This window comes from Xiphias gladius, chromosome 22, assembly GCF_016859285.1.
Source record: "Xiphias gladius isolate SHS-SW01 ecotype Sanya breed wild chromosome 22, ASM1685928v1, whole genome shotgun sequence".
NCBI lineage: Eukaryota > Metazoa > Chordata > Actinopteri > Istiophoriformes > Xiphiidae > Xiphias > Xiphias gladius.
The window spans coordinates 19,278,385-19,302,075 of NC_053421.1; the positions used below are offsets into that span (position 1 = coordinate 19,278,385).

A 23,691-nucleotide genomic window follows, 5' to 3' on the forward strand; every position below is an offset into this window, starting at 1 on the left:
CGCTAATCTGTAACACCTCACTATGTTGTTTTTTCCTTTAATTTGTTACCTATCTGTAATCTTCTTAGAAACGAGTCACACTAGCGGGTCTGTGAATTGTACTTTGGCACAGCAACGCTTTGAGCTAAATCCCAACGTCAGCATCACAAGCTCACATTACAATGCAAATATGCTAATGTTTAGGAGGTATAATCTTTACTGTGTTCACCATCTTTGTTCAGCATCTTAGCCTGCCAACATTTGCTGATTAGACCTACACACAAAGTACAGCAGAGAATGTCATTGGTTTTGCAGTTATTTGGACATAAACCAAATATTTAGACAAATTAAAAGTTTGACCTGATGATGACATTAGATGGAAAGTCAGAGATTAACCAAAGTAAATGCAATCTGGGGGGGACGTGTCTGTACCAAATTTCATGACAATAGATCATGGAGTTTTTGAGCCATTTTACTTAAAACCACAAAAGTGAACCTCATGGTGGCACTAGAGGAAAAGTCAGGGGATCACCAAGGTCAGTAAGATTTATTCTTAAGTGACAATGAATGTCTGTATAAAATTTCACTGCAATCCATCGACTGGTTGTTGTTATTGTTAATGACCATCTGATATTGCCATCTGTAAAGCCACACCGCAAGCATGGCTAAAAATAGATGAATACAGTACTTAGAAAAAAAGGAACACATACATTTTTTCCTTTAAATAAAATGGACAAACCTTGAAAAACTGTCGACTTTTTATTGTAGTCCATAAAAACAAACAGCAATGATAAAAACAACAAGGTGGTATCCATAATAATAATATTCAATAATGTAAAACAACATAACAATAGACAGTAAGAAATTAAATTAACTTAAGATTGCCATCATTCTCAAAACCATCCCATGTACCTAAAAGTTGTGGTGCTATTGCATGTCCATATTTTGGGGCAAACATGAAAATTTCCAGGCAGCAAATCTGTTGTGTAGTTAGGAATGTCGTGGTGCCGATTGGGGTGTGAGCACAGAGAGTTGATCCCAAAACGGGTCACCTGATGGGGCAGGTGGAGGTTTGAGATGAAGGGTAAGGGTGTAGGAAGAGGTAACAGGTCTGACTGACTGATAGAAAAGAGACAGTAACAGTCTCTCAGTGTGAGGGCATTCTGCAGTAGCGATGCACATCAATATGCCCTGTTTATAGATACATACATCCTGGAAACGCACACGCACACACACACATACACACTCTCTTTCCACACACAGACAGGTGCGGACATTAGAGTTGAAAAAAACGTTAAGTTTCACAACTTTCTAAAGGTGAAAATGAGCACAATAAAATCCCTTGATTTCTTTAATAATCCAAAAGTTACTACAAAGCACCAGTATACTCCAAACATGCTGCTTTTTCTCCTGTCTATCCTCGTCAGCTTCATGATACACAGTTACATACACACGTTTGACCCTGCTGTAAAGACAGAAGAGGACAGGTCAGTGGAGCTGCCCGCAGTACAGTCACAACAACGGTGCTCAGGTTAGAGGGTTAAATCTGAATCCCAGTGGAGGAGAAAGACGTGTTTCTGGTCTGCCACAGAAAGAGATTTGATTCTTTCGTTCACTCCCGTCCTACATCTAAAGTTCCAGTCTTTTCAAATCAAAGTCCAGCCGACCAGCTGATGTTCTTCCGAGTCCGGAGATGGGTTGTGGGTGCAGAGCGAGGAGGACTAACCTGACTGTGCTGTACATGGTGGTTGAGGGGGAGGACGTCTGCTACATGGCGGTGAGGTGAGGGTGACTGGCCTCAGTCAGTGAGAGTGAAATATGCGAGGTGATTGGTCAACGCGGCACCTGCATTTGCTGTGAGGTCTGTGACTGGTTCTGAGCGGTGACGTCGGGGCCCCGACTGGCCAATCGGCTAAGGATGTTCCTCTCGGACATTTGCAGCCGCACGGCGACGGGGGGTATCCTAGCGATGGTTGCTGGGAGACGCGTGACGTCAGCCTTCATGTCACTCAGCAGTTCCTCGAGCTGTTTGAGAACTGGAAATACAACATGGAAATTATGTAAAAGAAAGACTGTTGTGTGGTAGGGGTTCAAAACTGCCATTTTTTTCTCAGATTCAGTCGTCCCGATTTCACCTTGCAAAATTTACCTGTGTGGTTTGGCAAAAAAGAGCAAGTGACAAGAAATAGTGTCAATAGAGGTGTAAGCATAACCTGCAGGAGCTAGCATGGCTAACAGACTGACAACAGCAGTCCACAAAACTGTAAATTATATATCACTAACCTCTATCACTGTCCTACACTCACTGCAGCCAAACAGCACCTTTCCTTCTCTGCTGCTTTTATTTGCCATGCAGTTATGAAACAAGAATATGAACAATCAATATTTCCTGAATGAAGTCAATCCAGCCCCGTCTCTTACTAACCACCCAGTTTCATCACAAGAGAATATTGTGACAACAAAGACACACCCTGCCACGGATCAACAACTAAACCAGATCTGAAAGGATTAGTCGATTAATCAATTAGCTCGACAGAAAAGTAATCGGCCACTATTATTTTTCATGCAAAAAATGCCAAACATTTGCTGGTTTCAGCATCTCAATGGTGATAAGCCAAATCCCTGTGGGTTTTTGATGGTTGTTTGGATAAAATTAGACATTTGACGATATCAACTTAGATATTATGATGCACATTTTCCAGTATTTTCTGGCATGGTATAGTCAATGATTAGTTGATGAATTGAGAAAATAATCATCGGATTAACTGATAATGAAAATAATCATTAGTTGTAGCCCTAGAGTAGTGGAGACAGGCTTCTCTCCAACCTCACAGATGGATTCCTGGGTGGTGGAAGTGCTTTTTTCCACAAGAGGTAATGAAAAGCTGTCCTTGGTCGAACATGGAAGCTGCTCTATATTTAAACTCAGTGCTGCACCTGAGGTGGATGCTGGTTACCTGAGCAACTATAACTGGAGCCCAGAAATGTAAATATTTGTGTTTACACAACAGCTCTTTTTTCTATACTCCTGGTACTATCACAATGGCGGCCAACACTTTGTTCTCTCCCTCACATGCAGACACCATCTTTTCTTATTCAGAAGCTTCTTACAGTAGTGAAAACTGTTGTCGTAAACACAACAGACTGTCCTGATTCAAGCTGAAGAAATATTATTGTGAGATGACACTGCAGAATATCTGAAACACGCTCCTGTCATGATCTGAGCCCAGGATGACCGATTTCTAGTCACCTCACTCACAGCAATATCACTGAAGCCTTTTAGAATGGCCTTATGGCTAAAAGGGCTGGTGCATCAGTTGGCACATTTCTGTAGTCACGATAAATGATAGATACTAATCTGTCATTAATTAACAAAGTGAAAAAACGCATAAGAGGTTGTTAGTGACAGCAAAAATTCTGTTTTTTCATAGCAATGTCTTCGCAATTTTTGTACAGCTCCTCCTTGTAGAGAATGTGCAGCCTGCTAAAAATGACTTCATGAATTTGTGTTAACGCCTTATTTAATTTTGCTCAAAACCAGAACGTGTCTCATATTTTCCAGGTCCATGAGAACCCTCTCTATACCTTTTCCCTCCATATCTTCCACATGTTTTACCTTTATGCAGCACTGCATTGGCAGGCTTGTTTCCAGACATGGATTCCTTGCTGAGGTGCTGGTGGGACTCAGCGAGACACTCCACCTCACTGAAGCGAGTGTTGAGGGCCATGGATGGGTGGGCCGGGTCTTCTGTCATGTTCAGGTAGGCCGCCCTGCGCAGCTGCTCCTCAATCACCAAAGCCTGCTCCAACAGCTATACAGGAAACACAGACAGACCAAAGATGCCCAGTGAGACATGATAGACACACAGACATAGAGAAACACACGCTGACACAGGGAAACATGATAACAATGAGCACTCAGTTCACCTTAAACCTGCGGGCCAAAAACTTGTTCTTGATCTCCAGGAAGTTTCCTCTGCTCATCTCCCCTTTGAAGGGCTCATTAAGGATAGCAAACCTCACGTCGTTCTGTACATCCTGCCACCGGGCGTAGCCATGTCTGAGAGACACCGGGGTTAAGTGTAACAACATAGTTCCACGAGGCTCATATTATCATATTATCATCTAGTAAGGCAGGGATGCTGGATGCTGTGTGAACACTTCAAAAAGCATGCGCACGGACAAATCTACATGTGAGGGATTCGGCCAGGTAAAGCTGTGCACTACAAAAACTCCTAAATGTAAAAAGTAATTTAACTTTCATCTCTTTTTTTGAGGTCTCTCACGGCAAAACCTGGCTTGAATATTTTGTCCGTTACTTTTGAAGGGATCATAAGACAATAACTCTTCATCTACACAAAGACCTCACTCTCATTACAGAAAACCATAAAAGAAGAAACAGAGGTTGGTGGGCTTCATACTGGCAGCTTCAAGTTTCTATCATCTAAAACACGGAGCTGCAACTAGTAATTATTTTAATTAACAATCAATTTACCAATTATTTTTTAATTTGTTTATTGATCTGTAAAAAAATCAGAAGGAAAAATGCCACAATCACAATTTTGCCAAAGTCCAAGCTGACCACTTGTTTTGTCCAACCAACAGTGATGTGACTAATGTGACAGGAAGACAGCAATCACACATGAGAATTTAACTTGATCTGTCTGTCCACGGAAAGTTGTGCATTTGAAAGGATACTGTATGATGCCAGCCAGCAGCCAGTAGTCATGGCGACGGTGCCAAATCTCAAAAGTCTTCTTGGTGACGGTGGCTGCTCGCTCTTCATTCTGCCACAGAGAGTGAAGTTCTGGAAAGGAGGGCAGAAATGTCAAAACACTGAAATGAAAGAGAAACAAGAGCAAAACAAAAGAGAGGGAAAAATTGTGGGTATGTGTCCACCTGTGAATCCTCCGTCAGCAATGTTGAACATGAACCTCTGCTTGGTGGCTTTCTTCTTCTCCTCGCTGGCGCTAACCACCGGCGCAGCTGTTCCTCCTTCTTTGGTGTTGTCTCCATTCTGCAGTTTGCCAGGCTCGTCTGTTTTCACGCCATCCTTCTCCTCTTTTTGCTCTGTGAGAAAACAACAAACAGAAACGCAACAGCAACAAAGTTTAAAGTTCAAGACACCCTCTCATTATGGAAATTTTCCTAGAAATAAATTATGATACCAATGACATTGTTGAAATCTTGTATTTACATTAAAACGTTTAGCTTTATTCTATAAATTCATTCATGACACAGGAAGGATGTTTCAGAGGGAACATTTCTATATTTTAGAAAGTTTCAAATGAAAATCCCTTTATTGCAAAGTTTATGTGTGTGTTGACATAGAATTTATGTATGAACCTCTCTTCTCCTCTGTAGTTGAAGTGGTGTCCATCTTTTCGTCTTTGCACTCCTCAGCTGAAATGAGACAAGCACGGTTAGAATCACAGAGAAAGGAAACTGGAAGATTGCAGAAACAGTATTATCATCTATCTGACCTTTAGACTTGTCCTCCTCTGAATCCATCTTGCCCTCCGAAACTTCACCCTTGACAGCAGGAGTGTCCTTCTCCCCCATGTCGGAAGTCTTGTCCTTCTCGTCTTTCTCCTTGCTCATGTCTTCGGCCTCCTTCTCCTTGCCTTCATCTCCATCTCCTGTCTCCTTCTCTTTCTCCTCCTTCCCTGCAGCAGAGTCTACCTCTCCTTCCTTCTTATCAAGAACAGGGAATTTTTCAGACTCATCTGGGATTTCAATAATCTATGGGAGGGGTAGTCAGGATCAAATTAGAAAAATCTGATTGCCAACTCCAGAATAATGTTAGTACTTTAAACCAAAATGGGTAATAGCAGAATTTACCTCTGGATCATCTGTTTTCTTGGCTCCTTTGCCATCCTCTCCCTCCTTCTTCACGTCTTCTTTGTCTTCTGATTTAGACAAATCCTCTGTAAAAACAGAGATCATATAAGATTAGTAAAGAGTTCAATAATGTCCTTCCTCTGTTTTGTCTATCACTAACCAAATATCCTATTTTTTAATCTTAATGGCTGAGTAAGTCAACCTCTTTGTGGTAAATAACCAAAAGAGGATGCCAGAAAAATAAACTGACAGTCAGGGTAAATCTGTTTGACCATTAACAAAAACTAAATGTTTAACAGAAAAGCTTTCAATGCAACACAGAAAACAATGACTCTTGCAACTTGGATTAGGGCTTTTAAATTAGAATTCATATTAAGTTTTGGTTGGAGTAAAAGTCTGGGTTAAGCATGTGGTGCTGAGTTGAGACTAAGAGGAAATAGAAATGAATGTCAAAAATTGTGTTTGTTGTTTTGTCTGTATTCACTCAATTCTGCAGCAGTCATTTATATATATATATATATATATATATATGGTTTTAATATTTCCCAAAATTGTGCTTTAATAATATAGTACTACCTATGAGAAGAACGAAAAGACAACGTGTGTGTGTACCTGGGACAGGAGTGTTGGGCTGTGTGTCTGCAGGGGTCCCAGTAGAGGGAGTCTTAGGGTCTTCACCAGCAGCCAAAGCTGCTGCCCTTTTGTTCTCCTCCAGCTCTGCCATCCAGGGCATTGACCACTGACCGTTCACATGCTCAAACTCCTGCACCTGTTATCAATATGTCAATCTATCATTTTATCCCCCAATCAGCAATCAAATATTTGAATTATTTAAAATCAACCACTAACTCAGGATGGCAGATTTTGTACTTTTTATTTTCTACCTGTATAACACATACCTTTTTCCTTATAAGGGACATCACACCGATGCGAGTAAGCACATGTTGCCTTGAAAGACCCTCGCGCGGGACGCCATCTGCAAAGGTCTCAGCTCCATCAGCCCCCGGCTCACAAAGGTGACGCATGAACAGAGACACGTAAGCCCTAAAAAAATTTGTAAAGGAGAAGGTGAAGGGATGTCGCCATAAAAACATTTGTGTGTCGGGAACACATTTCACTGAAATGTACAAAGTTAACAAACAAAATGATGACTGCTATAAAGCATCCAGAGGCTTCTAGTGCAAACATCCCAGCCATATCTATACCAAAATAATACCTTTTTCTATACTATACTTTGAGAAATAAACACTTTTTATTGAGTCATGGAGACTCACTTGAATTCTTTCTCAGATTTCCCCCTGAGGTCCCGCACCAGCCACTGGTTGGTGAAAGCATCCTGAGGAGGCATCCCATAACGCATCACGGCATTCAGGAAAGCTTTCCTCTGCCGTGCATTGAAGCCCAACACCTGACAAGTAATAAAGAGTTCAAGACATACATTAAGTGCTTCAGGGATTGTATACAGTCAATTTTTATTGTTTCTTGGTATTTCCTGCTGACTGTTTTTTAATTTGAAGGACGAAATTTCTCAAGTTTCCAGTAACATCTGTACATGAGAGGAATAAGAGGTGACCAGAAGACTATGGGCTTGGCAGAAAACTCACCTCGATGTTCCCGCCGACCCTGGCCAACAGCGGAGGCAGAGGTTTGTCCCTGTCGTTCCTCAGCCCTTTACGGTTTGGTCTGCGGGCGTTAGCTAAGGCAAAGTTAACACTGTTAGTCTATCTTCAGTGTGCATTCAAGCCAACACATAATCCACTAAAGCAGATACAAGTTCAACAAAACTGGATTGTTGATGTATGGTCATGTGTGCTCTTAACGTCCTAACGTTTTCTGTGAAGATGTTCCACTTACGGCTCATCACGCCACACTCTGATCCTGCTGAAGCTGTCCCTGCTCACAAGCTGTCCGCACTTCTACATTATATGCTTCTTCTTGAAGCGTAATGCTTTCAAAACTTTTATAACTGAAAGCCATATGTTGGTCTACTTCATTTAATAAAACTGAATGAACAGAGCCATAATTAAATTAAACAAAAATATAAAATCAGTATTTAACATGTACGTCTTATGAATAAATTGCCAAATAAATAGCAATTGATAGAAACTATATAAATATAAGTGACAATTTTGTTCTGAAACAATATTGAATAATTATTTTACACAAAATTTGTTATGTGCATTTCGAATCAACTAAATTAACAGTTAATATGAACACAGAATCTCTTTAAAGTGCAAGTAGATAGTTCAGCTGGTTGAGAAACCATTGATTTTAAATTTCTTCCCCTGCTTCTTTGCTTTTTTCCTTGTCTTTTCTTCCTTTTTCTTCTTCTTTCTGTCTTTTCTTGCCTCTCTACGCTCAATGCAGACAATGCAGCAACAAGTGCTACTTCGTGAGTTGTTGTTGATGTTGTCAATGAGGATATCGTAGCTGTCGTCTGAATCTGAATATAGATCTGCAGGGGTGGTTTGAAGGATGTTAGTTGATGACACAACTGGGGTCTGGAGAGTAGAGATTCCTTATAATCTCTACTTAGTCTAAACAGGAAGGTCTACCTCTAAGTTGTTGCTATCAATTCCTCAACTTAAAAGCATCCTAACGATTACCTTTAAACAACCTGGATACATCTATGTCTTCACAAAGTAAATGGTTAAGAGCAGTGACATAATCCATTTTACCACCAAATCACACAGACATGTAGCCCTTCTTTAAACAGCAGTGATCGAAACAGTGAGCCTTACCTTCAGTCCGTTCATCAAAGTCCTCATCGCCCTCCTCTGAGGCCACCGAGTAGTCAGACTGGTTATCCGACTGATCCTCCTGCCAGTCTGAGCAAAGCATAGACAGAGAAATATTATGGAGGGAGAAAATGAAAAAAAAAAGGACAAAACTCTTCACTGCCTGGACACAATCTAATCGAGACGAAATAAAGTACATCCAAACTCCACATGGGGCTTTTTTCATTTGGGGGGGGGGGGCTACTATGTCAAAACCACATTATTAAAAATTACTCACAAATGAACGGCTGAAATAGATTTCTCAATTAACTCTTACTTTCGCATCTTTCAAATCTGTCTCCATAACAAACATTTAATATGAATACTTGAATAAACAAAGGTATGCACCTTAGTAGTGATCTGATGCTGCCTTCCTTTCAATCCTAGAAAATTCTGATAATGCTCTTTGCTAATCGTATTGGTAATGGCTACGCGCTAAACCAACAGACAGTTATACAATACTATTAACATCTGCCTCTTTAGTGTCACTTTCTTGTTTCTTTTTCTTTGCATATTCTGAGTAAAACCCAAAACAGCTGTCTTTATTTCAGTCTGTGTCACAGATTTAAGAAGATGGGTTTTATTCAGCAAATTTAGCCAGAAAATTTTGTAATTCTGCTAATAAGACAGGCCCCAGGGTTCCAATATTTTTTTGCTAAAAATATGTATATACATACATATATAGACATACATATATATACGTATACACATGTACACACACACACACACACATATATATATACATAAATGTATACATATATATATATATATATATATATATACACATATACACAGACATACATATACATATACACATACACACACACACACACACACATTCAAATTTACTCACAACAATAACATGTTACTATGCCCAGAATACAAAATTAAAACTTCATGCCATGCATACACTGTATCTGCTACCATATTACACCAACACCACAACACCAACAGCACTGTATACACCAACACCCAGACACACACACAAAGAGGTTGCATTATATATTGTTCTGTACCCTGTCTTATACCTCGGTCCTCTTGGGAGCCATCATTGTAGTTGACTGGCTTTCGAGTTCTTTTGCCTTTGCCCAGATTGCGGGCAAGATCCTCCTGCTGCTGCTCGTAGTGGTGTCGAAGCAACTTCTCCCAGTAGTCGGGATCAACACTTTCCTCCTGCTTGATCACCTCCCTTTCCACCTCCTCCTCCTCAGAGAAAGAAAATAGTAATTTATATGGAATATAATAAGTATGCACATTGAGTTTTTGGGATTTAGCTTTTTAAAAATTTAAAGCCCTAAAAGTAAAAAATAAAAAAACATGTCCCTACAAAGTTGAACAATAAAGTTAGCTCTAGGTCTAAGCTTGGTCTATGTTTGAAACTGCACCAAAGACTAAAATGCAGTTTTTCTATTGTTAAGCATTACAATTTAAACACTTTAGACAATTCTACTACTACTACTACTACAGAGCCCACTCAATTGTCAAACATTTAAGCTGAAACAACACAATCAAGCTACGCATTCTCACACACACACACACACACACACACACACACACACACACACACACACACACACACACACACACACACACACACACACACACACACACACTTTGTAGACCTACTCATACCTCATCGTCTTCATCTTTGACCACGTACTGGGCCACTTTAAAGGAGCTGAGGTATTCGTTCATGCTCTGAAGCTCAGTGTCCTCTGTGGCATCCTGGTTCCTGTCTAGCAAGCGATCTATTGCCTGGTCATCGTAGTGGATCACACTGCTGTCATCCTCCTTGTTGTCCCCTGAAAGCAGGACAAGTCAAAAAAAGGAAGGAAGCCGAAACTAAATTTACTCCCTGGAACATCTCATCCAGTTAGAGAAGTAAAGAGTCTTTCCCTATTTTCAGACTCAATCCCAAATCCCTTATGCAAACCAGGGTTATTACCCTGCTTATCTCCCAAACACAAGAACAACAATGTGCAGTCCAGAACATCAAAATTAGTAAAACCTATCCAATTTAGGTTAAATGTTTCCAACAACTGAACAGCCTTCCACTGAAAAAACTGTGTGCATTACAGATTTTCACTAATGGCATTTTTTCTTTTCTTTTTTTATTATAAAAATAAGCAAACAATAAAAATATTGTTTATTAGCCTCACAAATATAGCAGCGGCTTTCATTTTCATTTGAAGAGAGTTTCTCACTCCACCTACTTGTTATCTTATGACATACCACACTACAACAAGCTTTACACAATATCATAGTTTTAGTTATGGACAAAATAAGTAAAGGCTAAAAATTAGATTTAGTTTAATATAGCTACTATCAATTACAATTTGCCTTCATCTGATCCAGTAACAATCTCTTTTGTTCTCAAGACAAACGAGTTGTAGCACCTATTGTTTTCACAGCAAATTATCTAGCTACCCTTTTCAGGAAATGTGACTCATTCTACCGTTGTAAATTTTAAGTTGTCCAATGACAAAATCAATTACCTGCTATGTTTAATTGTAAATAGCAAAATGCAGATAAACATAAAAGTAAATGAGTGACATAATCCTGAACCTCAAAAAGACATGTATGTGGCACTGGGTTAAAGTCAACTCACCGTCTCCGACTTCATCCTTGAACAACTCTTCGGTTCCAAATTTGAGGATATCATCGAGCTCCTGCTTGGACATGGACCCTGTCTTGGAGCCAAGACCAGGTCGCACCACCAGGTGAGTGAGCATCATCTTCTTCTTCGCCACCTGGTGGAGGGAAGTAGTTGGGAGACAAACAAGTGATGAGCAGGTTTCCACGGAATCCTTACATAGTTGACACAATTTTAAGAGGTGTGTATAATTTCTTGTAGTATTCTCACAGACCTGTGTGATCCTCTCCTCCACAGAGGCTTTGGTGACAAAGCGATAGATCATCACTTTCCTGTTCTGGCCAATACGGTGAGCTCTGCTGAACGCCTAACACACACATGAAACAAACAGCATAATAACCTATCATCCAAATAAATAAATGTACTGAAAAAGACAAGAGGTTGCAATTACGATTTACATACCTGGATGTCATTGTGGGGGTTCCAGTCAGAGTCGTAGATGATGACAGTGTCAGCAGAGGCGAGATTAATGCCCAGACCACCAGCTCTGGTGGAGAGTAGGAAAGCAAACTGGGGAGCACCAGGAGCTGTTGGTATGAAGAACAGAAAAAGAAGACCACAGAGGAATGAAAATCAGAACACTGACAGCATGTCACAGCAGGTGTTTTTAGGCAATACAAAGTTTATGTATATGTCTCACCATTAAAGCGGTCAATGGCCTCCTGTCTCAAGTTGCCAGTGACTCCTCCATCAATTCTTTCATATTTGTAACCTTCATTCTCCAAGAAATCTTCCAGCAGGTCCAGCATTTTGGTCATCTGAGAGAAGACCAGAACTCTGTGGCCTCCCTCTTTCAGCCTCCTCATCATCTTCTGGAGCAGCATCAGTTTTCCTGAAGCCTTGGTCAGAGCAGTGCCCTCATACATGCCATTTGGAAGTTTTGGTGCCTCCTGCAATCAAGAGAGGGAATCCAAATATATTGACCGTATTAAACAAGTTTGAATATGAAAGCATAATTCAGTGCTACAACAAAGCGTGCACCCTGTTCCCATATAATTGTGTTAAAAACATGGATCGTACTGTGGCAGCTGCAGGAAAGAGGTAGGGGTGATTGCAGCACTTTTTTAAGTCCATCACCACATTGAGCAGAGAGACCTGGTTTCCTCCTCCACGAGTGTTTAGGGCCTCAAAATTACGTGTTAGGATGAACTTGTAGTATTTCCTGGTTTACAAGAAAGAAAAACAAATAGAACAAATAATGACAAAAGAGGCTACCAAGATCAGAAAAAGGAATATATACTGTACACATGTGGAGAATTCAGATTATACAAAACATTATTCAAAACTTTGAAACTAACTACATCTACAAATTCCAATCTTCAGTCTTCAATCTGTAGATTGGTTTAATCTTGATTACTACAAATCTCCTCTTATCACATACTTCTGCATAGGGCTCAGCTCCACTCTGACAATAAGCTCAGTCTTAGAGGGCATGTGCTTGAAAACATCCGCCTTCAGCCTCCTGAGCATGTGTGGTCCCAGCATGTCATGCAGCTTCTTGATCTGGTCCTCTTTGGCAATATCCGCAAACTCCTCAAGAAACCCCTCCAGGTTGCTGCAGAGACAAAGAAAACCATAAATAAACACAGCGTCTTTGTTGGCGTCTACATTGTGTCTGCAAAAAAAGCCACATGTGCTGTGGCCACATACTGACTTGAATCTCTCTGGGGTCAGGAAGTTCAGCAAGTGGAAGAGCTCCTCCAGGTTGTTCTGAAGAGGAGTGCCGGTCAGCAGCAGCTTGTGTTGCAGCGGGTAATTGTTCAACACTCGGAAGAACTAGTAATAGGAGGAAAAAGGCACAGGAAACACACATTGAATTTTGGAAACTGACAGTAAAAACACGACAAAAAAGATACAACGATATATATTAGTAAACATTATCATGTGCAAAATAGCAGGTATGAAGGTACACTCACAGGTACACTAATTTCCAAAATAAAAACTATGTTTGAAACACAAGAAAACAAATATTTATTTAAAGCAGTGCTTGTTGTTACCTTGGACTGGTTGTTCTTGAGTCTGTGTGCTTCATCCACAACCAGACAGGCCCATTCAATGGAGCCCAGCACAGCCTGGTCAATGGTAATCAATTCATAGGACGTCAGCAGAACATGGAACTTGACTGGTGAGTCTTTCTGTAAAGCACAGAGATACTGGGACATTAGTTAAGCTGCCAATGAGAGAAGCAGAAATATAATTATTACGGCTGCAAGCAGTTGATTCCACTGGTGATATAGTGCCATTAACTAAAACAGGTGGCTGAATGTTTTTATAATTTGGCAGCATTAAATTTTTTTTAGATGTAAATTCATACCAACTATTAATACAATACAGTATAGCAGGAAGTGCTAGTATGCAGGGCAGCAGTACAAACCTATCAAAAATCTTTAGTGCAACTCATTTGATATCATCACTCTTGCTCCTTTCACTTCTTTTTTTTCTTTTTTTTTTTTTTCTTACCTTCATCTTGGAGGCCTTCTTTCCACCTCGGATAGCATTTCCTTCAAAGGAGAACTCGTTCTCTCTGATGACAGCCCTGCTGTCCTTGTCCCCTACGTAGGTGACCACGTACATGTCGGGGGCCCACATCTCAAACTCTCTCTCCCAGTTAATGATGGTAGACAGGGGAGCACTGACCAGAAAGGGACCTTTGGAGTGACCCTGTACCAGTCCAAGACAGGTGGAATCAACATTAACATGTAAAGATGTTACAGATTTATTATTAGATAGACCACAAGGTATGTAAATAAACAACTGTATTTGTCTAGTCCTGCCTTTAGGATAGAGGTCCTTGCTTTGAACTCATCCCCTTTAATGGACAGAGTTACTGTGTGTCACATGTCTGAAACCCACCAACTAACACTGACTGACAGGGGTGGGCAGACTGGACGAAACAGTTTCAGTGAAAATAAACATGCAGAAAATGCATTTTATTTTGTTAGCATACATAGGTCTTATCATAGATAAAAAGAAATGTAGCTTTTGCCTTATAAATCACAGAAAACTTTCCAGCGTCTACAGCATTCAAATAAATAAAAAAATGCTTACAATCCTAGCAAGACATTCAAATATACAGTTCCTTACCTCCTTGTACAATGAGTAGAGGAAGACAGCAGTCTGTACAGTCTTGCCTAAACCCATCTCATCGGCCAGGATAGTGTCAGTTGCCTGAGCCCACGAAAACCTCAGCCAGTTCAACCCCTCTAGCTGGTAAGGATGCAGAGTGCCTCCTGTGCTGTCCAGGTAGTCAGGCTGCCGATCAAACTTGATGGTGGGCTGGAAGAAAGAAACCAGAAAGAATATCAATTCCACAGCTGTCATGATTCAGGTTTTATCCCACCAGGGGAATACACCTGACAGTGAGCCTTCATTTTATCATCAATAATCCATAAGTCTATCCCAGAAACTTTTTTTTTTTGGGTCAAAGTTTCACAATACCCACATCTACAACTGGATTAGCCGGTGGCCGTTCTGCCTTCTTGACTTTGACTGGCTTCTTTAGCTTCTTGCCAGGTCTGCCCTCTTCACCCATCATCAACTCTCTAAAAGAGGAAATGGTAGTTTAGGGGAAAAACACACTATCAAACAGCACTGTGTATAACTTAAGAGAAGAACATGACACTTCGTAGGTCTCTGCATACCTGTGATTCCAGTAGGTCTGTTTGTAGGTGTCATACTCGGGAATGTCCATGTCTTCACTCTCCCAGGTTGACTGGTCATAGGGCAGATCTCTCCATTTAATCAGGTAATGTACATTGTTCTTTTTATCAACACTAACATGAAAAAAAAAATACAGGAAAGACGTAGTTACGATACAACGGTATTACTGTGTTTGCTTTCTGAGTGTATACTACTGTGCAGTAAAGATGATACCAGTAGAATAAGTTATTATTGTATTTTTTCTTCAACCATTAATTGTCAAGTTCATATTCTTCCTCATTTGTCTCATGGGGTTAAATTACATTAAATTGACACTCATGTAGTTTTGATTTCCTTTCTCTTTTATCTTCTTAACTATTTCAGTTTCTTATTTTGATGAATTATTAGGACAAGACATAGAATCTTTATGCCACTAACTATAAAAATGCCTATCAAGACCACATGAATAATCATCTATTAAAACCACAGATTCAAGACTCAAATACCAATTCAATCTTTTGGCTCTGAAACTGCATATTTCTTATGAGATTATGCGTCCTACCTGTGGTTTAGGATGCGGTGGATCATCAGCCATTCCATCTTGACTCCGTAACGGTAAAACTCCTCTTCCATGTGGACAAAGAGAGGATCTTTGTTCTTCCTCTTGGTGCTCTTGTCATCATCACCCTCGCCACCAAAGTCCACAGGTGGCGGTTCGTCCATGTCAGTCTTCCTCTGGTAGTTACGGAACATCACCTGGCAGTTCAGCTCCAACTGGGAAACAGCGACAGGGGGTAAAGAAAGGGCCGTCTGAGATAGGACTGAGTTTGTTTGTTATAAATGTGAGGAGAGGGAACAAGAAAATGTCCCACCCCTGCACAAAGTCAGCAAAACAAAGCACATTCTAAACTACAGGTGGTTACAGTTTCAGAGAGTGCTTGTACCTGTAGCTCCAGCACCCAAGAGCAGTGCCAGTAGGACATATTGCACCATTTGACAAAGAACTCCCTCTCCCTGCGCCCCGCCAGTGGTGGGGGATCAGGAGCATCAGCAGGCAGGTCAACAGGCCGGGGGACAGGTGTGGGGGCTGGCGGCTCCCCCCAGCGCCATGTCAAAACCTTCTGGACTTTTCCCTTCATTGGTGGACACTGTATTGAAAAGGAGAGGATAGGATAGAATACTTATAAATGAAAAGAAGCAATTTACTACTGATAAGAAATTCTGTTTTTAAAATTGATATGAATTTTTAGGACATGACAAATCAACTAAATAAAAACTGTAGGATTTCCATGGTTTGTGTAAAAAACTATAGGTAAACTTATCCACAGCAAGCGAAAAAGCTCTTTATCTCCAGCACAAACGTGCACAAGATGGAATCTACAATCTGTGCACGCCCACATGAGCACATGTACGCACAGACTCATATGCACCAGTACAAAACGCTCACCTTGCAGCGGGGGCAGATCCATTCTCCGTTGGGGATTTCAGGGAGAGGAGGGTTGAGGCAGTGGATGTGGTAGGAGGAGGGGCAGGTGTCACAGCAAAGCAGCTCCCCTCCATCCTTGCACACCCGGCAGAACTCAATGTGGTGGTCATCTTCCTCCTCCACCCCTTCGTCCCTCCTGTCTTCCTCATCCTCCCCTTCGGCCTCAGAGAGATCATCCCTGGCCTCCCACTGGATCCCCTCCTTCTCCTGGTGGCAGAATTACAGACAGAAGGAAGTGTGTGTGTGTGTGTGTGTGTGTGTGTGTGTGTGTGTGTGTGTGTGTGTGTGTGTGTGTGTGTGTGTGTGTGTGTGTGTGTGTGTGTGTGTGTGTGTGTTGGGGGGATGCAGACAGGCAAGGAAGGTATGCGGAACAGAGTGAAAGGAAAAAAGGGAGGGGTGTGGGGGGATATTCAAGAGCGCCAGGGGTGGGGGGTGCATGTGCATGTTTGCGTGTGGAGCCACAGCAGAGGGAGGGAGGGAGTGGGAGGAGAGGAACAAGAAGAGGAAATGGGGGATGGGGGGGTGGATAAGGCGTGTGGTGGGGAATAGTAGAGGATAGATAGGAACATGAGCAAAATGGTTGGGGGGGGCAGCAGAGGACAAAGAGAAATGGAGAACACAAAAATTGGTCAAAATCCTGGCAAGAACCATTTCCCAGCATTCAACTCTCATGTTAATGCAACTTTCTGGGAATCACCTTCCACCCAAGAATATTTTAACTGCAGGTGTAATTTTTGCCCTGCTGTTTCATACTCCGGGAATCAGGCCCAGTCTTCTCTAACATACGACCTATTGGCCTTCTCTGCACAGCACTGAGGGGTGAGATTACAGTACTTACACAGTGTGGGCAGCTCCACTTGCCCTCAGGTGCCTTCTCCATGTCAGGGTCCAGACAGACCATGTGATAAGCTCTGGGGCAGGTGTCACACAAAATGATCTCTCCTCCCTGTTGGCATACTTCACAGTAGTCCTGGTGGTCTGTCTCATAGCCATCGCCATCTTCCGTCTCCACTGAGAGAGGACGATTACATAAAAGTAGCAGAAAAAATTAGTTACAGGGAACTAGACACAAGAGCAGTAATAGCTTTCATCTTGGCCTTGACTTTAATCTTATTTGACGAAGAAAAACTTCCAGAGCGGACTTTTATTTTAGTAATAGATCCATGCCAACCTTTCTTCTTTTTCTTTGCGCTCTTGGGCTTCTTCTTAGGACGACAGCTGCGATTGGAGCCATCAGACACTGAGAAACTCCCATCGTCAAAGTCACTGTCAACATCTGGTTCATCTTCATCACTCTGATTGAGTGACAGAGAGGAAGAGAGGACATCGAGAACAAGAGTAATACCTGGTTACATTATAGTTCACTATCGATATCATGATTCTTGTGATTAAATAAGTAGAGGACGAAAAACAGAAATATTCAGTGACAGAAACAGGATCTTACAGAGGAGCGCTTCCTCTTGCTGTTGAGGCCCCCTAATTTGATCTTGAGTGGAGCCACTTTTTTGGGTTTGGGTTTGGGTGGAGGCTTAGGCGTAGGCTTCGACTTCTTGCGAGCATTGGGACCTGCGGAAACACAAAGTTTAAAGTTTATTCAAGAAAACAACTTAAGTAGTAAGTCTAGATAATTATTTAAGTTGCAAATTTTCATATAATAGAGGCACAATTAAAATGGAGAATCTCTTTTATTCTTACGAAGTCTAATAATAACAAACCTTGTTTTAATTCATGCATAATTATAATAAACTTGTAATTATAATAAACATGTTCTTCATTTATCCTATTTTACCTTTGCCCTCTTTGGTCTTGGCCTTGCGGAGTGGAGGTGCTGGGGGTGCAGCAGGTGTCGGAGCAGCAGCAGGAATAGGAGCAGGTGTGAGTGAAGTGGCAGCACAGGTCTCTGCCCCTCCGTCTGTCCCGGCCACCACCATGTTCTCCACAGCTGCAGCCACGTTGGCAGCTGCCAGAGCGGCATTGGCAGTGGCACAACCCTACAGGGGGACACAGCAACAGAATAAGAAACTCTGCTCTCTTCTGTCAAACACACAAGAGGACAGCATTAACTGAATGAACAATCTCATTCATTTTAACCCTGTTCAGAATTGTAATACCTTAAGTGGGTTGTTTGTGCTGAATTCTCTCCACTTGGCCATCATCAAAGTCATCATCTTGGAGACAGCAATTTTGGGGTTCTTAGCTGCAATCAAAGGCCTAAAGGCAGATAATTTACAAGAAATACATAGTTATTATTTATATTCATACATGTATAGCTCCTGAATAACACGGTAGATGCAAACAATAATATCTAATGTTAATATAAAAGGGGTTTTCATACCTAACGAACTGGCTAAAGGCCTTGTAGTTGGTGAGGGAGCTGTAGTCTTCCTGAGTAAAGACGTGGTCGATGTCCTTCATGCCCCAGGCCTCCAGCAGCTGGGAGGAGCTTTTAGGCTGAGGCAGGAGGAGAGAAGTTGCAAAAGAACACACAGGAGAGGTTAGTTTGACATGTTAGCTCTGAAGGATATAGCTGTCCACTCTGGAGCTGAGTGTGAATGAATCTTTACTTGGCAATCATCGTCATCCTCATCATCTTCTGGTTCAGGATCTTTGCGTTTGCTCTTTGAACTGGACGAGCCTCCTTTCTCTCCTGCCGCACCTCCTTTCTTCTTGTCTTTGGCAGAGCTGAAGCGTTTCTTCTTTTTCCTCCCGGGGGCATAATCACTTCCTTCACTCTCTGACCGCACAGCCCCCTCTTCTGCATCTCTCTCTGCTGCCTCTACTCCAATCAGGTGCTCTGGGGAGCTTACTGGCAACTCCTACAAGACAAAGAATGACTCTGCTAATTACCTGAAGACAGTGGTGCTTCTTATGTATCATATAAACTATAAATTACACATGAAAATTACATCCTTTTTATTTTATTCCTTGTAAAGATTGTGCCAGACTGCTGGGCCGGAAAGTCACACAGTTCTGCCCTGATATCCATGAAGCAGCACTGGTCAGTGCATGATTCATCATTAATTGCAGGTAGAGTTGACACAATCAGTCAACTCTAAAAAATAATTTTTATTTGAATTAACCTTTTTAATCATTTTTCAAGCAAAAACACTATACATTTCTGGCTCAAGCTCCTCAGATGTGAGGATTATTGCTTTTCTTTTGTTGTGATATTATTTTAATTGAATATTTTTGGGTGATTCCCTCCTGGTCAGGCAAAAGAAGCAATCTGAATGTCTCACCAATGGTTCTGGGAAATTATAGTGGGCATCATTTACAATCTACTGACATTTTATAGATGATGAGATGATGGAAATAATTGTTAGTTGCAGCCCTAATTTCAGGAGATGTGTTTTACCATTTTGTATTTATTACATTCTTTATGCTGAGCAATTACAATTAATGTATCTTTTTCACAGCAGTTAAGCCTCACTGTCTGCTGTGAATAAAACTTAGAAGCACAACATGACTTGGTATTGGCTCACTATTTGGCTGTTAAAACATCAATCACTCTGGGATGTTTTGTGCATGTCCAGTAGATCTATGGGACCCTAGCTTGAGCCCAAGGGCTCCCAGGGGTCCTTGTAACTGTTTTAGTGTGCACTACTAGGCAGAAAATAAATCGATATCTGCAACATTTCACTTGCCTTGCTGTTGCTGTCAACCAGTGTGGGGGGTTGACAGTTGCAGAATTCTTTACCAAGTCAAATCTGACAATCTGACTCACAGCATTCAATGTTAGACTTAAAAAATGTGAACTATCTTAAAACAATATTGACATGTCCATATATACATAGAAGTCATTTTTGGTCAATCATTCTTCCTGTCCCAATGAGATCTCGTTTTAAAGTGATTTCAGTGTAAGTTATTGGGGACAAAATGCACAGCCCTTGTGCTTTGCAAAAATGCATTCAAAAGCAAAGCCAGGGCTAATATGAGGCTTCAGCCGTCCGTGTTAGACAAATAATTTAGGTATCTCCCAAAGTTACTGTTTTTGAAGTACCAAATTCCATATTTGTGTTATCCCTCCACCATCACTCAGTAAAGACACAGTCTGCGGAAGCACAAACTCAAAACTTCGTACTGAAAATACTGTATTTTTGGAAGATACACACTTGATATTTCTAACATGGACTGCTGAAGTTTATTATTAGCCTCAGCTGAACTTCACAGTGTGTTTTTACACAGAATAAGGATTGTGGATTTTGTTACCTCTCACTTACATTGAAATTGGCTGAGAAAAGAATCTTTTTGTGGACAAGTGAATGATTACAGTCACCAAAAACCATTTCAGTATACATATTGGCATGTCAGTATTGTTTTAAGATAGACTTAAAAAATGTCAACCTACCCTTCAACAATTTATGTTGGAGTGCTTAACATGAAAAGTTAGGCTGTTCTCGCAGAGGACAGCAAACGAACCTCTCTGATTGGTCTCTGTCTCTTACTACTCCTGCTCTCTCGGCTGCTCTTCTTGGCTTTCTTCTTCTTCTTAGACTTGGGTACCTCGTCTACGTCAGACACAGCATCCTCCGGCTCGTCCTCATCTGCCGGTGACAAGCGTTCATTAGAAGGAGAAGACACAGTGTACACACACGGACAGGAGCACTGCTGCAAGCCAGAGGGGAAAAAAAAAAGAGGGGACCGCGCACTGGCACGGCTTGGCAGATGTTCGCGCACGCATGCACGCGCGCGCACACACACGCGCGCACATGCACACACATACACACATACACACCGCGAACGCCACAACAGCACAGGTTGAAACTTGTCTTTAAAACTTTGACAGTTCACGCCCGCACTCAAGAAAACACACGGGGGGTTTGTGGAATACGAGAGGTTGAAAAATAACTACAAACACTTGCTTGCCAAGTTAGCTAACTAATCTATCATGGCGAGTGACGGACGGCCCGAGCCGACTACTCCTGGCTAGCTTTAGCTAACGTTAGCTTCTCGGTGAAGGCGAGCTCAAGTCACGGGGAGATGGACCTTCTTCTGTGGAGAAAAAAGCGAGCTTACCGTGAAGAAGTGAGTGCTCGTCCACGGTTCCAAAGTCTTCCCTCTCATCCTCGCTGCCCGACATTTTTCCAACGTTTGAATTTAATTTCTTGCTGGTCGAATTAATCCCTCCTAAACCTTGCTCCTCTGTCGGCGAGGGAGGAGGGAAAATGACGTGGGACTGTTGGAGAATGGACCGGGGGTGTCCAGAAAGGGAGGGGGTGGTGGGTGCTGAAAAAAAAATAATAATAAATGGCACTGGTTGGTAGCTAATCCTTACTCATTTCTCGTTATTTACATAGCATCTAATTGTCCACCTGCGTACTCAAACAAGTTGGATAACTAGATTATCTGTGCGTTGACATTATCTGTTGTTGATTTGCAGGTATTTTTTCTACACAGGAGTGAATGAAGCAAAGTGTGGCATCCAGTATTATTTCCAAGTGTGAGCGGCAAATTCGCACTGTCGAGTTAAAAACGTACATCAAAGAAAAGTTTAAGCATTGAAACCCTACCTTCACACATTAGAAACTTACGGTAGTGTGTGTGTGTATGTAGTCCCGGGTCGAGGTGAGCTCTCTCTTCCTCGGTGCAAGAATCTACACAAGTCAGGCTGTTTGCACGGCAGTTGTTGTCATTTAGTGTTCATTCATTAAACCCGGTTGAACCAATTATCAGCGAAATTAAAGAAATGAGCCGTCAATGACCCAAAACACGTTGCTCCGTCCCCCTTTTCTCTCTCCCCCAACCTCACAGGCAGAGCTTAGCTAACATCCTCACAAACACACAAAGGGGGCAGACATCCCATAATAATCCCCCCCTCCCACACTCACACAGGACTCTGCATAGTTACCTCGCAACGGACAGACCATAATACTCAGCCTGCCCCCACCCCCTCCACCGAGCACGCGCGCTCGCACACGTACGCACGCACACCGCCACTACTAGACATGTATGCATCAGGCTCATTGCATGCACACTCCTTCCCCTTTCCACTAGTAGTCCCAGCCCCCTTAGCAACCCCGTTGTCATGGTGACACCCCCCTCCCTGCTCTCCTCGACAGACCATAATACTCCAGCAGTAGCAGCATGCATCCCATAATATACAACTCCTCAAAAGACAAGAAAGAAAAAAAAAAAATACCAGTCACATGGTCTCCAGGGGAGCTCAAGTCCACTGGTGACAGACCATAATACTCAATGAGCATCCACCTGGGAGTGAGCATGACCACTCCAAGAAGTCAAAGAGCCTTCACTTTTGTTCCTGTGTGATCCGCATACAGGTAGACTACAGGCCAGTGGTGCTGTGTGCGGGTCAAACGGGCCTGCTGAGCTCGGTGGTGTAAGAGGACTGGATGTGTGTCAAATACTTTGATGCTGCTGTAACCCTGCTCAGCGTCCCCGATGTAGGCTGAGGCCTCATCATAGTGCTGTTATAACAGCTAGACTGCGCCACACGTGTCCCACTGGCCGGGAAGACTGTCCACCACATCATCCACGATCAAGTCGTTCAAGAGCCAACGCGGCCAACAGGTGTTCAAGGGCACAGGAGTGATGGCGGGTGACCGTCGTGCCAGTATCTTGGGTCTGGCGTTGTGGGATGCAGGTCAAAAATGAGTAAGCGGGTACATGAAAACACACAAGATGTTGCCTTCAAATTACGTCTGTGAGGCACTAAATAAGACTTGAGCTGCCTCACATAGGAGACCCATCAAAACAGTAAATATGACTGTAAATGGTTCATGCCAAGAAACATTGACATTCAGTGATCTGAGTGCATAGAACCCACATCAACTACAAGTGACAATTATGCTGTACAAAAGAATTAACTTAAGCATCCATTACATGCATGCTACGGCTGCAAACGTCTCTGCTTGGCCCTGGTGCTGCAGCACATTGTGGCTCAATGCTGGTTATTTTCTAAAGTCTTTTTGAAAATAAATAAATGCCAGACGATGTTTTTGGCCCAGTAGGGTCTGTTTTCCTCTTACCACCGTTTCGAAGTAGAGCACTTGAATGTGCAACAAGCCCAAATAAGAGCTTAAAAGGAGCCCTCAAAGGCCACATCTGAGTCTAATCATTCTGAATAGACACTTATTGATAGACTGTGAGAGGGACACACCCATTCATCCTCTCCGAACTGCACTTCTTTATCACACCGAACCAGTTTTGGGTACATATAGAAATGATGCTTGTAACCTTGCTCAGTATCCCTGTGGTTGGCCGAGGCCTCCCGTCACTGTGGTGTTATTACAGCTAGACTGCAACTGCATCTGTCTCACATCAGTGACTTGACCGTCCATGCTCATGTCCTTCATGTG

At 42.1% G+C, this 23,691-nt stretch overlaps 1 protein-coding gene across 4 annotated transcripts; it reads right to left on the reverse strand.

The window, feature by feature from the left end:
• Window positions 1–725: 725 nt before the first annotated feature.
• On the reverse strand, window positions 726–22,183 carry chd4b (chromodomain helicase DNA binding protein 4b). 4 transcript variants are annotated; one of them, XM_040117473.1, is made up of 40 exons: window positions 21,907–22,183; window positions 21,392–21,601; window positions 20,795–20,919; window positions 18,940–19,191; window positions 18,711–18,826; window positions 18,487–18,586; window positions 18,165–18,366; window positions 17,820–17,941; window positions 17,547–17,670; window positions 17,214–17,386; window positions 16,337–16,582; window positions 15,834–16,037; window positions 15,452–15,663; window positions 14,892–15,023; window positions 14,693–14,792; window positions 14,335–14,526; window positions 13,711–13,911; window positions 13,248–13,385; window positions 12,905–13,026; window positions 12,632–12,805; window positions 12,271–12,412; window positions 11,891–12,140; window positions 11,653–11,777; window positions 11,465–11,557; window positions 11,206–11,347; window positions 10,230–10,399; window positions 9,626–9,803; window positions 8,562–8,648; window positions 7,425–7,516; window positions 7,095–7,228; window positions 6,720–6,864; window positions 6,433–6,589; window positions 5,821–5,906; window positions 5,463–5,721; window positions 5,326–5,382; window positions 4,879–5,049; window positions 4,678–4,786; window positions 3,907–4,039; window positions 3,596–3,791; window positions 726–2,015 (listed from the first exon to the last, which is right to left on the reverse strand). In XM_040117473.1, the coding sequence occupies exons 2-40, from the start codon at window positions 21,453–21,455 to the stop codon at window positions 1,813–1,815; spliced, it is 5,928 nt and encodes a 1,975-aa protein (XP_039973407.1). In that variant the 5' UTR covers window positions 21,456–21,601; window positions 21,907–22,183; the 3' UTR covers window positions 726–1,812. The 4 variants fall into 4 exon arrangements, with proteins under 4 accessions (XP_039973407.1, XP_039973405.1, XP_039973408.1 ...); XM_040117471.1 differs by having other exon boundaries at window positions 9,614–9,803; XM_040117474.1 differs by having other exon boundaries at window positions 9,626–9,800; window positions 21,907–22,182.
• Between the last annotated feature and the right edge of the window lie 1,508 nt (window positions 22,184–23,691).

Bases quoted from the DNA above. Each gene is read 5' to 3' on its own strand.
- chd4b (XM_040117471.1), bottom strand. From the start codon at position 21,455: ATGTCGGGCAGCGAGGATGAGAGGGAAGACTTTGGAACCGTGGACGAG. The intron at 19,192-20,794 runs GTTCGTTTGCTG...TTTGTCTTGTAG, and splicing joins GACAGAGACCAATCAGAGAG to GAGTTGCCAGTAAGCTCCCC. The intron at 12,806-12,904 runs GTCAGTATGTGG...TTGTCTCTGCAG, and splicing joins CTGACCCCAGAGAGATTCAA to CAACCTGGAGGGGTTTCTTG.